The 17,197-nt window shown below is 37.0% G+C and overlaps 1 protein-coding gene across 1 annotated transcript in view; it reads right to left on the minus strand.

Moving 5' to 3' along the window:
- Positions 1 to 17,197, minus strand: part of ATAD2B (ATPase family AAA domain containing 2B) — a 262,920-nt gene that overhangs the window by 193,233 nt on the left and 52,490 nt on the right. The window contains exons 8-10 of the mRNA XM_007939264.2: positions 13,854 to 13,929; positions 3,708 to 3,806; positions 2,115 to 2,226 (exon numbers count right to left, since the gene is read on the minus strand). Coding sequence (XP_007937455.1) covers positions 2,115 to 2,226; positions 3,708 to 3,806; positions 13,854 to 13,929 — 287 coding nt within the window. The remainder of the gene's footprint in view (positions 1 to 2,114; positions 2,227 to 3,707; positions 3,807 to 13,853; positions 13,930 to 17,197) is intronic.

Genomic DNA, 17,197 nt, shown 5'->3' on the forward strand with positions numbered 1-17,197 from the left:
AAAGTGAATTTGCTCTGTAAATCTTCACCCAAATTACAATATAAATAAATAAATAAATAAAAAGAAATGCTTTCTTATTAAGATGAGGTTGTAAGTTCTGAAACAACAGAGAGCAGGTAGTTGCAAGTATTGTGAATAGACTAAATACCACACAACTGTATAGTCTAAAATAGTAAACTGTATGTGTGTTATGTTTATGTGTGAATTTTACCCCAATTTAAAAAAAAGGAACAAGAAAGGAATCAATGCACCATGTCCTTTAAATCTTCCCTCTCTTTTCATGTTACATACTTTCCTTGGTACTAGCAACTATATTCCACAATGACCTCAACTTTATATCAGTGACCCATGTCTAAACTTCTAGCCAAGATATTTCTCCTTAATGTCATACCTAAATAATCAATTACATATAAGTTACTTCTACTTTTGATGTACCAATACACCTACAGCATGTCTACAACTAATTAAGTCAGCTTCTCATCTCAAACACTTATTCTTCCTCTTATATTCCCTAAAAGAATAAGTAGTTGCCACCAAGTCAATGCTAACTCATGGCAACCCCACATGTGTCAGAGTAGAAATGTGTTCCACAGGGTTTTCAATGGATGATTTTTCAGAAGCAGACAGCCAGCCTCTTCCTCCAAGGTGGCTCTGGGTGGACTTAAACTTCTCACCTTTGGATTAGCAGACAAGCATGTTAAACCATCTCCACCACCCAGGGACTCCATTTTAAGAAAGGAGTCATCTTATCCACCCAGTTGCTGAAGTCAGAAACCTGGGTAATACCTTCACTTGTTTCTCTCCCTCATTCCCCAAAGGCTATTAATTCATCAAATTCTGTCATGTCTACTTTCTGTATTCTCTTAAATCCATCTACTTCTTTCCACAATTACCCTATTTTCTACCATGACCATTACTTAATAGATTACAATCATGTCCAAAGAAGTCTAGCTAATGCCAGATTTGCTTCCCTCAAATTCAGTAACTACCCCGTATCTTTCTAAAATGCAAATCTGATAATGAAACTTAGCAGCTTCAATAATAGTCCATTGCTTATCGTATTTTATAGGTCCTTGACTTTGTTTGGCCTCTAAGCCTAATTTTCCTTGTTGTTGTTGTTGTTGTTGTGTGCCATCGAGTCAGACCCGATTCATAGCGACCCCTCCTTGGGTTTCCAAGGCAGTATCACTACGGAAGTAGATGGCCCCATCTTCCTTCCAAGGAGTGGCCAGTGGGTTTGAACCGCCAGCCTTCCGGTTAGCAGTCAAGTGCCTTAGCCACTATGCTACCAGAGCTCCTAATTTTCCTAGCATGCCAAATTTTTACTCTAAAGTCCAGCAACACAGAAATGGAAAAAAAAAAAAAAAAGTGACAAAGCATCCATAGTGGTTAACTTTGTGTGTCTACTTGGCTGGGCCTGGTTGAGTGGCTGGGCAGCTGAATGTAGTTATTCCCCATGATGAGACTGGCAATCAGCTCCATGGTGGGATGTATTGGAGCAGCTGAGTAGCTGCTTTGGGTACGTGGTCTGTTTCCAGTATATGAGAAACAGCTTTGGGTATGGTCTCTAGCTTATGGCACACTTGAACCCTACACATACCCATGTTGTTGTTCAGCAGCCTGTCATGCTCTACCAACCTTGGGACTTTCAATGGACTTAAATTAATTACCTGCCATGTGGTTTGGTAACATTGGGACTGTGCCTTTTCACTTATCGACCTTGGGTTTATCAGCCTCAGTAGCTAGCAGCTGTCTGAGCAAGAGGCAGAGCTGAAGCCCAAGGTCAAGGGGCTTTCACACAGCCCCTAGAGCCTGGCACTTTCAACTAGGACTTCTGGCCTCCCAAACCGTAAGAGAATAAACTCTTGTTTGTTCAAGCCATCAGCTGTTACATAGAAGAGTTGCTTGCTTTTGAATCTGTGGTATATATTCTTGTCAGAGTGGCACAGAGGTAATCAGAACAGCATCACATGTGACCAGGGTACTAGGTTCCAAGATATCAAAACATTTATAATGTCACATCTAAATTTTTTACTTTTATCATGTGTTGCTTTAGAAACAAGAAAAATCTTTTTAAAAAAAGCAACGTCTAAAAAATCATTTTCAAAACTTACTGATTTATCAATGTTCATTGGATCAACATCAGCCAAACTAGTACCCACTTTCACTCGTTCTCTGAGAATGCCACTAGCTAAGTCTTCTGCTCTGAAGTTCATAGGCAAACATCTGAAATACAAAATCCATGTAAAAAGCATTAAAAGTTTCTCATTTTTAAATCAAAGTAAGTTTTCATCTTTGCATTTTCATCCTTATCCTTTTTCTCATACCCTAGAAAATAATATCAAAGGATTTTCTATTTTAAAACTATTTTAAATTCTTTTCAACTGACTGAAAAAAAAAGTTATTCACTAGATTAATAAGATAACTTACCTACTTACCCTATCTATGCTAACTTTGGAAAATCTCTTAACACACATCCCACATCACGGAACTATAAAATAAAAACAGATTTACTATATATACTATATAATATGTACTATTAAAATTTTCCTGTTTTATTATAATATTTAAATTTATTCTCATATTACATAGGTATGTCTACTCAGTTATTATGATTTAAGAAATTTCTTTCCCTTTTGTTAAAAAAAAACAGATTTCACAGCTTAAGAATTAAATTTCATCTTTAGTATAATTATCTTTAAAAAGATCTCAAGCTACCTAAAACCCTACACTCTGATTTAATTTTATTATCTCTTAAGTAAATTCCTATTGGTGTAGTGCCTAAGGCATCTGACTGCTAATGAGAAGGGTGGAGGTTCAAACCCACCACCACTCTGCGGAAGGAAGATTGGGCAATCTACTTCCATAAAGATTTGCCATCTCAGAAACCCAAAAGGGGTCGCTATGAGTTGGAATGAATTTGATGGCACTGAGTTTGGTTTTTTGGCTTTGTCCTAAATAAATATAATACACTTCTTTTAACCCTGTGTAAATACCAGAAAGCAACACACACAGCCTTATTTTTTAAAATGTTCATTCTACAATGACTGTATCTTCAGTGACATTTCTGAAACCTACCTTACCTTAAAAATATATTTCCATGGCAGAGATCAGAATAGTTAAGGCTAAAATTATAACTGATGCTTTAATTATTCACTAGACAAACAGAGAAAAAACTCTTAGGTTTAGTGAACGATATAGTACTGAGAACAACTTACCCTGGTTAGGAAAAGACCATTAGAGACACTCAGTCAACCAAAAACAAAAAAAATTCTTCCAAGAAAAATCCAAAGGCTCTTGAGATAATTCCATTATAAACCACATCTTACTCTAAGTACTATAGTCATCACAAGCATCTAAAATCAGCCTCATTAAGTGGGTTTGGATTGGGAAGAAAAATGAAAGGTAGCAAGGAGAAGACAGATGCTGCCATAATAGACTGGCTTCTTCCCCTTCATTCTTTCTTCTACTTCTCCATATACTATTTCATTCTGAGTATTTACAAAGTAGCTAATTCAGAGGAAACTTCCAAAGTTTAGATCTCCACTGTAAGAATTACTAAGTAGAAACCAAGTGCATTACTCTGGTCTAAAATATAAATATTGACTATCAATGTTAGCAAAATGCCAATATAGGTAAAAATCTCATTCAAAAATATTGCTCTTCCTTTTTCTGCCTTGAAAATAATTTTTTTTAATTTTACTAACCTATTTCTTGCTCTTGCCATGCTCTTAGATTTCCTTCTTTCAAAGCGTTCTTCATCAGAAGAAGTTGTGTCACTACTATGAATGGCATGCTTCTTTCGCCTATTCAAATAGAGCAAAATCCTTTAAACCATTACAGTAGCAACTGGCTTTTTAAAACACACTGTAAGCTTCGTATCTTCTATTAATTATTTCAGTATAAAATAAATTCACTCATACATCCAGCAAGTAACTCTTCAGTGTCTACCATTGCCACACATTGTTCTATGATTCACAGGAGTAAAGTAGACAAATATTCATGCCCTCATGTAACTAACATCTAATGATATATAAAAGTGACAAGTTATACAGAAAGAAAAGAGAAAGAAAAAAGGGACATAATTTTTTAGATAGCATGTTAGAGGAAGTCAATCAAACAAACAATGTAATTTACATCTAATTTTAAGGAGTATCTGTCATTATTTTATAAATAGCTTTAGTCTTATTAGAAAAGAAACCTTGTGGTTTTCTTTTTTTATTATCCTTTTCCCAAATAATTAAATAGTCCAGACATTTAAAGAACCAGAAAAAAAACAAAACATACTGCTTTACAGGTGGACAAGGACTTTCACTTTCCACTTACCCTGTTTGAACTACTTATATTTTTAGGGGAAAAAATACAATAGTTTAATCAGAAATAGTTTATAATCAGAACTATTATGGAATGATTACACAAAGTATCAGGCCTTCCAATGAAGTAATCCCCACCAGAGAAATATTAATTAACAAATGAATTATTAATTAACTCATAAGATCTCTAAGACAGCTTGAAAATACTGTCATAAAAGCACCAACAAATTTTACCGCTCAATATGTCCAAACTGCCCAAATTCTTCAACAACTTTCAACTGGTATATTTAGTTAACAGGTCTACCAAGTAGTAATCTACCAAAAACCTCAGTCATTCAAAATTCGCCCTTTTCCCATCACATATCAACTGCCAGTGAGTCCTGTCCATATTTCCCCAAAAATACCCTCTTAATCCTTTCTTCTCCATCCCTATCTGGACTTCACATACCACTTCCACAGTTCTTTAACCAATTCAGTTCTACCCAACCAAGAAAATACTCTGCCCTGACTTTGCCCTGGATCTTACAAGCACAATAACCATACCATCTCTGCAATCTTAAGTTTTAATGACATACTCTTTGATCATGATCTCCTAATATACCAATTCTTTCACCTCGACTCATTAAGGCCTACTGTCCCTGGGCACCCACTTACTCATAATCTATCAGCTCCCCTGTTGGCTAAATTTTCTGTACTAATGAGCCGCAACTATTACACTGCTCATTTTAATCATCCCACATGACTGACTATACTCTCCTTTTCTTCTTTTATAATCTTAAAACTCTTAATACATATCAACCAAATAACAGACTTCTTCATTCACTCCTAAATGCAAGATGATGATGACTCAGGTGGAAAATCAACACAATCATACAAGCTGCAATCATTCTAAATTAATTTGCTTCCAACTCAAAATAACCCTTAAGGATATTCTACAACCTGTACATCTCTACTCTACTTCAATTACCTCTACTCTCAACAACAAACACAAATTTTCACCAAACTCTCCTTTAATCCTAACCCACCTACTGCTCCTTCTCCTAATAATAATGTAATTTGTGCATCAGTTTTTAATCCCTTCCAAGTCTGCAGAAAGCTTGCTGCAACAATTATCTATTCATTCTTTGCAATTTTGACATTTATCCTTTCCCCTACTTCTTTCTCTCCATCAGGAAAATGTCCTTACTTACTTACTTACTTTCCGTGTGTATGTGTGTGTGTATACTTAGTAAGTTATCCTCTCCCCTACTTCTTTCTCTCCATCAGGAAAATGTCCTTAATTACTTACTTACTTTCCGTGTGTATGTGTGTGTGTATACTTAGTAAGTTAATATTTCTTGAGTATTCATATGTTCCAGACACTGTGCTGAGTGTTTCATATCCTTTTCAGATTTATACTTCGACACTATCCCATGAGGCAGGTTCTAATTTTCATCCTTTATTTCACATGGAACAAAGCTGAAGCACAAAGAAGACACATAGCTTACCCATGCTCATATGACTGCTAAGCAATAAGAGCTGGGCTAAGAATTTACAAAGCTTGATTCTTGAGTATATTATTTTAAACTCTATTTCTCTATGGCAGAGCCATATACTCACAAAAGTATTGACTAGAAAGTCACAGATAGTGCCGCCCATGAAAGTTCCAGTGGTTTGGAAAATGACTACATATTGACTAAGTACATGTCAACATCACCAATAAACATGCAGATACCTCTAGGCCAGACCTATTAGGTGGTAATATGAACCATGAAATATGTGCTTTCCCACCTGGCCTTGGTTGGGAACAGATATATGGTACAGTGAATTACTTAATACAGCCTTTCTAGCCATAGTCTGTAATCCCACCAAATGACTGGGTAGAATTATGAAAATGAAGTGCTTGTGACCCACCAAGAGGTTGGACAGCTTGCTCATAATATAAATAAGATGCATGGCACCCTTGTGAAGATGGGACCATGCAAATAAGGAGTATGGAACCCTAACCAAGCGACTGGTCAGTTTTGCCATCCTGATAGGCTTAAAATGAGCCATACAAGCAGCAGAAAGGGAAAACCTGACCGCTACCAAGAAGAGACAGGAACAGAGCATGTCCTTTGGACTCAGGGTCCCTGTACTGGGAACCTCCTAAACACATGAGCTGCAACACTGCGAGAAGCAGTGGCAGAGAAATGGTAACAACAGAAGCAACAGTACCAGAAGATGAGTGTGAGACAGCACAGTGGGTTTCCTGGCCCATGGAACAAGGAAACAGCCTAAGGCTTACTGGCAGAGTGGGATACCTCCAGACACTTTTTGGCAGAGCTAAGGAACTTTGTAACACTCGCCTGAGAAGGGCAGAGGCCATCCAAATCAAGAGGCCAAAAGGGCTGGAGGGACCAAGGACTGAGAGGTCAAGAGCCAAGGTGAGGGCTGCCTGTGGACATGGCTAAGAATAGGCTGTGCTGGCCAAAGAACTGTGTCCTGAGTTTTTCCTGATCCTGAATTGCAACCTGTTAATTCCCTAAAAACCCCATGAATGTGAGTATGGTCTATGACTTGTTTGTGGCCACTGCAAAGAATTATCAAACCTAGCAGAGGAGTAGAGAGTTTTGTGGAAGGGATGGTTGGTGTCAGAATTGGAATCAGCCTTGGGCTACTGATCTTGATTTTCCTTTCCCCTTGTGAAGTTAGAGAAGGTCAGACACTCCCAACATACACCATTTTTACAAAATGTTAAATATTCTAAGCAGGTCATTTGAGATCCAAGTTATGCATAACTAAATGCTAGAAATTTGTTTTTGAGTCACTGCCATCACTCAGGTACTATCTTTATCTTTTTCCCTACCTTTGTTGACCTGGGACAGAGGCATTTCTTGAACGACTTGCTATTCCTGCTATATTCCTTTTGGGTGAAAAAAAATGCATGTGTGTCTGTGGTGGGGAAGAATGAAGTGAGAGAAGCTATGCAAAGTTATGTTACCAGATCTAACGTCAATGCCCCTCCTGTCACTTTGATTGTTTGACACTCATTCTCTAATAGATTTCTTAGGAGGCGTTCATGGGAACAATACCATGATATATTGCATCTTGCTAATAGTTTGCCTACTATCTTTATACCTGAAGGTCAGAATGGCTGGATATATAATTCTTGGCTAATATTTCTGTTCCTTGAGCATCTTAAATATATCATTTCATTATCTTCTGTCAAAATGATTGATGAAAAGCTCGATGGCAATCTCATTTTCTGTCCTTCAACTTGCTATTTCTGCCTAAACATTCAAAGTTTTATTTATTTAAGTGTAACAATTTTACTAGAATATGTCTTGGCCATTCCAGTCTAGATCAATTCTCTCAGGTGTGCAATGTCCTTGTTTAAGGTATAGTTTTATATCATCTCTAATTGAGGAAAATTTTATTGATTTTTAGCTTTAATTAACTGTGTTTTTTCTTTCCCATTGCTGTTTTTTTGGGGGTGATTTTTATTACATAAAATGTTAGGTCTTCTTTGCCTATTTTCTATATTTTTCATTTTCTTTCAAATCTTTCTTATCTTTCTTCAATTCATTCTGATTTTTTATATTTTCACCATCTATTTATCTGTCTTAAGGCATTATCTGTTGTGTTTATTCATGCTTGTGTTTCTTCTACTTTAGTCTCCATTTGTAAATTATAATTTCCTTATCATTTATCCTTCAATTCATTTGTGAGTTTTCACATGTTACTCTTTCACACACTATCTTCCCAACCATACTTGCACTTTCATCACATAATTCTTTTTTATTTTTATTGTGATTTGGGTGAAAGTTTACAGAGCAAATCATTTTCCATACAGCAGTTCACATGCACTTTGTCTCATGACATTGACTGCAATTTCCCACAATGCAACAGCTCCCCTCCCACTTCCACTCCATAGTTACCTCTTACCTGTGTCCTACCTCCCATGCACTCCTGCCCCCTGAGTTGTCTCCCTGTGTATACACAGTCCTTCTATTCTCCCATGATTGATCTCTCCAAAAAGTGTAGCTACCTAATGCAAATGTTCAGCTCAAATGCCTGTCTTTTGTTTGGCTGGAAGCCACAGGAGTGGGTTCAATTCCAGACCTGAATGGAAGCTAGGGCCATAGTCTCAGGGGTTGCATCAGGCTCTATCAGACCAGCAAACTTGGTCCTTTTTTTTTTTTATGATTTTTGAGTTTTGTTCCACATTGTTCTCCCACTCTGTCCAGGATCTCCTACATAGATTCCCCTCCAAGTGGTTGACAGTGATATCTGGGCACCATCTAGGTCTTCTGGTCTCATAGTCGAATACTTGAGGATCGCATGCTGTACCAGTTGCTTGGACTAATTGTTTCCATGTGTCTTTGGTTTTCTTCATTCTTCTTTGTCTGGATAAAGACAGATCCATCACTGCATCTAGATGGCTGCTTACAAGCTTTTAAGATTCCAGTCATTACTTGTTGCTTTCCTAATAAACCCCATAATCTGTAAGGTCTTTGTGGCCACTGCAGTGAATTATCGAACCCAGCAGAGGTGGTGGGTGATGCAGGAGGAACGGCTGGTGTCAGGGTTGGTGAAAGGGCTGGAGGGAGGCAGCATGTCTGGCCTCGCAGGAATAGGCCTTGGGCTACTGATGGTGATTCTGTCTTCCTCTTGTGGGGTTAGAGGAGGTCAGAAGATGTAGCCTCCTTGCCTCCTTGGCACTCACTCAATGCAAAAGAAAGATAAAGGAGCAAGTAGAGGAACAAAAAAACATAGTAGACATAAAAACAAAAAGTAAAGAGGCAGGTATAAATCCAACTATATCAATAATAGTAAAAGTTGAGTGGATTAAACAATCTCAATCAAAAGGCAAAGATTATCAGATTATCTATTTGGGGGAAAAAAAACAACAACAACTATAAGTGATCTCTGCAGGTGACAACTCAGATTCAAAGACACAAATAAACTGAAAGTAAAACAAGGGGAAAAATGTATCATGTAAACAGCTACCCTAAGAAAGCTATAATGGCTATACTAGTATCAGAGAAAATATCAAATAAAAGGAAAACTATTTCTAGAAATAAAGAGACATTTAATAATGGTAAAAAGGTGACTCCATGAAGAAGATATAACAATTATAGGCATATATGCACCTCATAACAGAGTACCAAAATACATTAAAATAAAATTTGACAGAAATGAAGGGAGAAATAGACAACTCAACAATAATAATTGGAGACTTCAATATCCCACTCTCAATAATACAAAGAACAAGTAGGCATAAGATCAGTAAGAAAACAGAAGATATGAAAAACACTATAAACCACATATGGATAGTATACTAGACTGCACTCCCATGGCTTCCAGCCAAACAACAGAAATTGGAAAGGAGAAAGTAAATCTATGTCTATTCAAGATGACACAATCTTCCATATAACAAATCCTAAGGAATTCACTTAAAAACTATTAGAACTACTGAACAATATCAGTAACAGTTACAAGATTCAAGATCAAAATACAGAAATCAGTTGTATTAGCAATGAAAAATCCAAAAGAAAATTAAGAAAACAATTCCATTTATAACAGCATCAAAATGATCTACATATACAAGGCAATCACTATCATAATTCCAGCTAACTTCTTTGTAAAAATTGACAAGCCAATTCTAAACTTCATATGGAATTATATGAGGCCCAGAGTAGGCAAGACAATTTTGAAAAAAATGAGAATTAAGAGAACTCAAATTTCCCGATTTTAAAAGATCCTACAAAGCAATGGGAATGAAAACAATGTGGCACTGGCAAAAAGACAGACATATACATCAGTGAAATAGAGAAATAAACCCGTTCAACTGATTTTTGACAAGTGCCGAGACCATTCAATGCAGAAAGCCTTTTTAAACAAATGGTGTTGGGACACCTGGATATCCATATGCAAAAAACAAACTCAGACTCTTATCTCACACCATGTCCAAAAATGAATTAAAATGGATTTTAAGGATTTAAATAAAAAGGCTCAAACAATAAAATTCTTGTAAGAAAGCATAACATTGTATCTTCACAATCACAGAGCTGGAACTGATTACATGACATATGACACCAAAAGCACAGGCAACAAAAGAAAAATAAATGAACTAGACCTCACAAAAACAAAAACACTATGCTTCAAAGGACACTATTAAGAAAGTGAAAACATAACCCAGAGAACAGGAGAAACAATTTAAAAATCATATACCTGATAAAGGACTTGTATCTAAGATATATAAAGAACTCTTGCAACTCAGTAATAAAATGACAATTTTTAAATGGGCTAAGGATCTACACATAGATTTCTCTAAGAGAGATATATAAATGGAAAAAAAGCACATAAGAAAATGTTAGGTATCATTAGTCATCAGAGAATGCATATCAAAAGCATAAGATACCACTTTCACACTCACTAGGATGGATGGTAGGAGTTCAGGTGGCACAGTGCCTAAGACATTTATTTGACTGCTAACCAGAAGGTTGGCAATTCAAACCGCACTTTTAAACAGCCACTCTGTGGAAGGAAGACTGGGCAATCTACTTCCATAAAGATTTACTGCCTCAGAAGCCCAACGGGGGTCGCTATGAGTCAGAATCAACTCCATGGCAGTGGGCTGGGTTTGGTTTTAGTTTAGGACGGAGAGAATCAAAAAGATAATAACAAGTGTTGACAAGGATATGGTGAAATTGGAGTACTCATACACACTACTGGTGAAAATGTAAAATTGAGACAGGTAGGGAATCGGTTGGCTGAATTAAGCAGCCTCTGATCAGTATTCTTGCTGCTGGTGACAGAGAATTACTGGGGATTAATAAACCAGGCCCTTGAACTAAATAAATTACATTTCAAAAGTCCCACAAATGTAACCATTGTAAAGTAAAATGCTGATAAACCTCCTGAGTTGTCCTTCAAGTATCTCCCCAGGTACAGAGCATTCGCAATAAAATTCAACGTTAAAAGATACCACCTTATTCCTGCCTAAAATCCTTTAAAACTCCGAGGAAATCTTTTGTCTGGTGTGAGACTAGTGTAGGGAGGTGGAAATCCCTCTCATCTCTCCCTCATGAGCCTTACCCCTCTCGTTTCACTTTAATAAACTTTGGTTCATGTGGACATTTTGCCTCTCCTGTTCAATTCTTTGTCAGTAGAAAGCAAGGACCCCTGCTCAGGGTCCTAGGACCTTGATAACAAAATGATGCCACCACTTTGGAAAACAGCCTGGCAGTTCCCCAAAGAGTTAAACATAGAGTTAACCACTGTATCTAAGAGAAATTAAAACATATGCCCACACCAAAACTTACACATAAATGGTCATAGCAGCATTATTCATACTAGTCAAAAGTTGGAAACAACCCAAATGTCCATCAACTAATGCATAGATAAACAAAATATGGCATATATCCATACAATTAAATATTATTCAGCCATAAAATGGAACGAAGTATTGATACTCTCTAACACATGGATGAACTTAAAACATTATGCTAAGTGAAAAAGGTCAGTGACAAAAGACCACATACTATATGATTTCATTTATATGACATGTTCAGAATAGGCAAATCTATAGAGACAGAAAACAAATTAGTGATTTCGTAGGCTGTGGAGTAAGGAGCTCTGGTGATGTAGTCGTTAAGGCATTTGGTTGCTAACTAAAAGGTCACTGGTTCAAACCCACCTGCCACTCCATGGAAGAAAAATGGGGCAGTATGCTTCCATAAAGATTTATACCCTTAGAAACCCAATGAGGGTCTGTATAAGTCAGATTTGACTTTTTAGGGGGTTGTGGGGTGGAGATATTGATAGCTAAAGAGATAGGTTTCTGTTTGAGGTCATGGAAATGTTCTAATATTATGGGCTGGCTACATTCCATTCTACTAAGAGACTGGCAAGTTGTAGAGTTTTAGGGACATAATTACTAATTAATAAATACTCCAGACAAACTGTGAAATAGGAATATTAACAGTCACATGTAGGATAATGTGGGGTTTACATTAACTTTACCCCATATAATTTGGTCTTTGTCCTTGGTTCCTGAGAGATAATCTCTAAAACCTTGGAATTTCTATAGTAACCTAAGTGTGTCTGATGAGAGGTCAGACCACACCTAATCTAAAAAAATTATGCTAATGAGGTGACTCTTGCTTGGAGCTAGCCAGACCAGAAGGACCCACCTCATGACAGCATCTCATAATGACTGTCTCATGATGACATGGCAAAAAATATCAATAATAGCCCCAGACACCAAGAGGGATCTCTATAGGAGGTCTTGGATAAGAGTGGGAGAACAATGTGGAACAAAACTCAAAATCATTTAAAAAAAAAAAAAGGCAGGGGGAGGGGAGCACCAGGTTTGCTGCTCTGATAGAGCCTGGTGGAACCACTGAGCCTATGGCCCCTAGCTGCCCTTCAGGTCTGGAAGTGAATTTACTCCTGTGGCTTTCAGCTAAACAAAAAACAGGCATATGCACTGAACATTTAGATTAGGTAGATACACTCCTTGGAGAGATCAATCTTGGGAGAATAGAAGGGCTGTGTATGCACAAGGAGACTGCTCGAGGGGCAGGAGTGCATGGAGGGAAGGACACAGCGAAGAGGTGGCTATGGCGAGGAAGTGGGTAGAGGGCTGTTGCACTGTGGGAAATTGTACTCAATGTCATGAGACAAAGTACAAGTGAATTGCTGTATGGAAAATGAATTTGCTCTGTAAACTTTCACCCAAATCACGATAAAATTAAAAAAAAAAAAAACCCTGTGGACACTAAAGCTCCATGGGCTACCTGATTGCTGAAAGACATCAATCCAAGTGGGAGGGTAACACATCCCTTTTTGAGAACCAGAAGTCCTGTGTTGGGAACTCTCTCAATCACTGCCCTGTATGTCTCTTCATTTGTATCCTTTTTGCTGTGATAAAACTGGAATCATATGTATAGTGCTCTCCATGAGTTCTGTGAGTTGTTCTAGTAAATTAGACTATTAATGAAAGAAAATACTGGGAGTAGTGGCAGCCAGAAGAAGTGAGGGGGGCTGGGAACTTGACCTGATATTCTGAGGAGGTAGGAAAAAACCTCTAAATTATCAAGTAAGAAGTAAGGAAGCCTAGTGGCCCCAAGCTTGTAGCTGGCATCCTGAAGGGGTAGTAGCAAAACTCTGAACCCAACAAGTCAGAAGTAAGGTTATTCTGAGGAATTCCAGGCTTGTGGCTGGTGTCTGCGATGTTAGGCAGACTTGGCAGTGCGGAGAACTGTGCCCTTTTTCTTGTGAGATCTGACCTACCTTCTACAGGTTAAGATCAGAAGAAGTGCTACAAGTATAGCTGGTGTCAGAACAGAAGTGGCAGAGAAGTGAAAAGTGGAATGTGATCTTTCCACTAAGCTGGGGTGAAAAGTGAGAGTTTTATATATATATATATATCCTTACAGGTACTAACTATTAATGCAAGAAAGATGCTATTATTCCCTCATTAGCATTAGCATTAATACCATTAATAAATATATTCTAATTATAAAGCACTATGTTAAACATTATTATCTTTCAAAAACAAGCAAAATTTACCTGATATGGCTTCTTCTTGCTGGAGATCTGTGAATATCAAACAGTGTATTTTCCCTCTTTTTTTGATGAGCTGGTACTTAATGGAAAAAAGAGGAGGGGGAGATAATAGAACAAAGTAATACTTGATAAATTAATGTATTGAATGAGCAGAAATGACTATTAAATTTTTTAATAGAACCTAGAAATGTCACAGGTCTACAAGTTCCAAATGCTATCTGGAAACAGCACAACAAAAATAAAACTTAGTAGTAGTACTGTAAATTGCAATTAAACATTGAAAAAGATGTTAAAGTAAATCTTTGCGACAAAGCTTTAGGCAAAGACTTTTCAGATATGATACCAAAAATATAACCTGAAAAAAAAGGCCAGTAAATTGGAGTTCATCAAAATTAAAACCTTCTACTTTTTGAGACTGTTAAGATAATAAAAAGAAACTCACAGACAGGGAGAAAATATTTGCAGATCACATATCTGATAAAGGATTGATACCCAGATTATCTGAGGAACTCTCAAAACTCAAAAATAAGTAAACAAACAAGCCAATTTAAAAAATGGGCAAAAGATTTGAACAGACACTTGACCAAAGATATACCATTGGTGACTAAGCTTATGGAAAGATTTTCAGAGTCATCAGTCTTTAGGAAAATGCATATTAAAACTACAATAAATACCACTACATACCTATTTAAATTAAATTTAAAGGAATGACCATACCAAGTACTGGCAAAGATAGCAATGGAATCTCTCATAAATTCTTAGTGAAAATGCAAATGGTACAACCACTACGGAAAACAGTTTGGCAGTTGCTTAGAAAATTACACATACAGTTAATCATAAAATCTAACCATTCCATTATATTTATCCCAGAAAAAATAAGAATGTATGTACACAAAAACTTACAAATTAATGTTTATAACATCTTTACTTTTAACAGTCAAGAAATAATTCATATGTCCATCAACACATGAAAGGATAAACAAATTGTGGCATATTCATGCAATAAATGATGTTCAGCAATAAAAAGGAACATACTGCTGTTACAGTCAAAAACATAAATGAGTCTTAAAATAATTTTGCTGAGTGAAAGAAGTCAGACAAAGAGTATAGACAGAGTATATATCATACAATTCCATTTATATAAATTTTGAGAGAATGCAAACTAATCTACAAAATCAGAAAGCAAATCAGTGACCACCTTGGATTGGGAAAAGGGAGGCACAAGACATGATAGAGGCAGATAACAATGGGGCATGAGGAAATTTGGGGGTTAATGGACATGTTTAAGTGTCTTGACTGTGGTCATGATTACATGCACAGAAACTGGTCAAATTGTATATTTCAAATATGTGCAATAAACTATATTGCAATTATATCTCAATAAAACTTCTATTAAAATACCAAAAACAGTGGTTCATAACCTTTTTTCTGCCTTAACACACCTGCTCCATTAGTAACAGGGCTGTAACAGTGAGTTCTGCCTGCAGTAATCACAGATCTGTCTACTTGGGCAGCAAAACCTGTAGAGAAATAATTGTGATGTACCCTTATACTTAAGAATCAATCACTGTTTTAGAGACTTCCGGTAAGATGAAGGAATAGGCAGAGAACAACACAGACCCTCTTCAACAAAGGAAAGAAAAACCAATTGACAGAGAAACAGAAGATAATCCTGGAACCCTGAGCCTTGAAAGGAGCTATACAGAAGTGGATTCGGCACCAACTAGTGGAAAAACCTGAATGAAAACAGTGAGTACAGAGATAGTCAGAGCTACAGACTGTCAGCTACTCTGACAGGACCAACAGCCTAAATATTTCCAAGTGGTGTTGGGACCTGAGAATTGACCTAAAGATCAGCCCTGGTCACCAGGGCTGCAGAGACGACTGCACCGGTGGCCTATGAGTAGGAAGGGAAACAGCAAGGTGGGAGACAACCTGAGCTGTTGACTTTCCACTGTCTAGAGGGTACAGCCATTTTGACTGTTTACACATGGCAGCCCTTTTTGGATATTTACAGTGACCGAGGGCGCAGCCATTTTGAATGTTTACAAGTGGTGGCCATTTTGGATATTTAAGGTGACGGAGGGCACAGCCATTTTGAATGTTTACAAGTGGCAACCATTTTGGATTCTAAAGTGACAGCAATCTCATTCAGATTCCAGGAACCTAATAATAGACTCTGTTTACCAAGGTCGGCAGAGACATACAAGAGGCTGATAACAGGAAAGGATACAGTTGGTGAGTGTTTAAGTGCTGTCAACTAGTGAATAGAGGAGCACAGCATAGTACCCTGCTTGTGTAGATAACATACAAACAAAACAAGAAAACGAAAATCATGGGCAAATCACTCCAACATAAAATAACCAAATAAATAAAAACACAAAAACCTCATAATGGCTCAGAGACAACAGAGCATCACAGTCCACACAAAAAAGCAAGATAAAACAGGAAAAACAAGGGACCAGGATATAGACCCAAAACACATCCCTGAGGAAGGAATGTACTGGAACTCCCTGATAAGGAACTCAAATTTTATTTAGGTATCTTCAGGTGATTGAGAGACAGATCAAGGAAAACACAGAAAAACCCTAGAAGAATTTCAGAAGAAAATACAAGACCAAAATGACAAAACAAATGAAAAATTAGAAATGATACAAAATCTACAGATAGAAGTCCAGAAGATTAATACTAAATTGTCAGAAATGGGTAAAACATTGAAAGGGCAAAGGAGTAGAATTGATACAATGGAAGACAGAATGAATGAGATTGAAGACAAATACCTGAATACTTCTTTGGAAAGGGATCAATCAGAAAAAAAGATCAAAACAAAATGAAGAAAGCCTAAGGTTCATGTGGGATACCATCAAAAGGAATAAATTACATGTCATTGGAATTCCAGAACAGGAAGAGAAAAACAAAACCACTGAGAAAATTGTCCAAAATTTGTTGGAAGGGAACTTCCCTTATATGATGAAATATGAGAATATACCCATTCAGGAAGTCTGACAAACACCAAACAGGATAGACCCCAAAAGAAAAACACCAAGACATATCATTATCAAACTTACCAAAACCAAAGACTTAAACAAAGAATCATTAGAGCAGCACAGGAAAAACAAAAAGTTACCTACAAGAGGCAACCAATAAGACTAAGCTTGGATTTCTCGACAGAAACCATGCAGGGGAGAAGACAATGAGATGGTATACATAAAACCCTGAAAGAGAAAAATTTTCAACCAAGAATTATGTACCCAGCAAAACTGTCCCTCAAATATGATGGTGAAATTAGGAAATTTCCAGATAAGCAGAAATTAAGGGAATTTGTTAAAACCAGACCAACCTTACAA

The sequence above is a fragment of the Orycteropus afer genome, unplaced genomic scaffold (genome assembly GCF_000298275.1).
Source record: "Orycteropus afer afer isolate SDZICR_OR568_19922 unplaced genomic scaffold, OryAfe1.0 scaffold00058, whole genome shotgun sequence".
Classification (NCBI taxonomy): Eukaryota; Metazoa; Chordata; class Mammalia; order Tubulidentata; family Orycteropodidae; genus Orycteropus; species Orycteropus afer.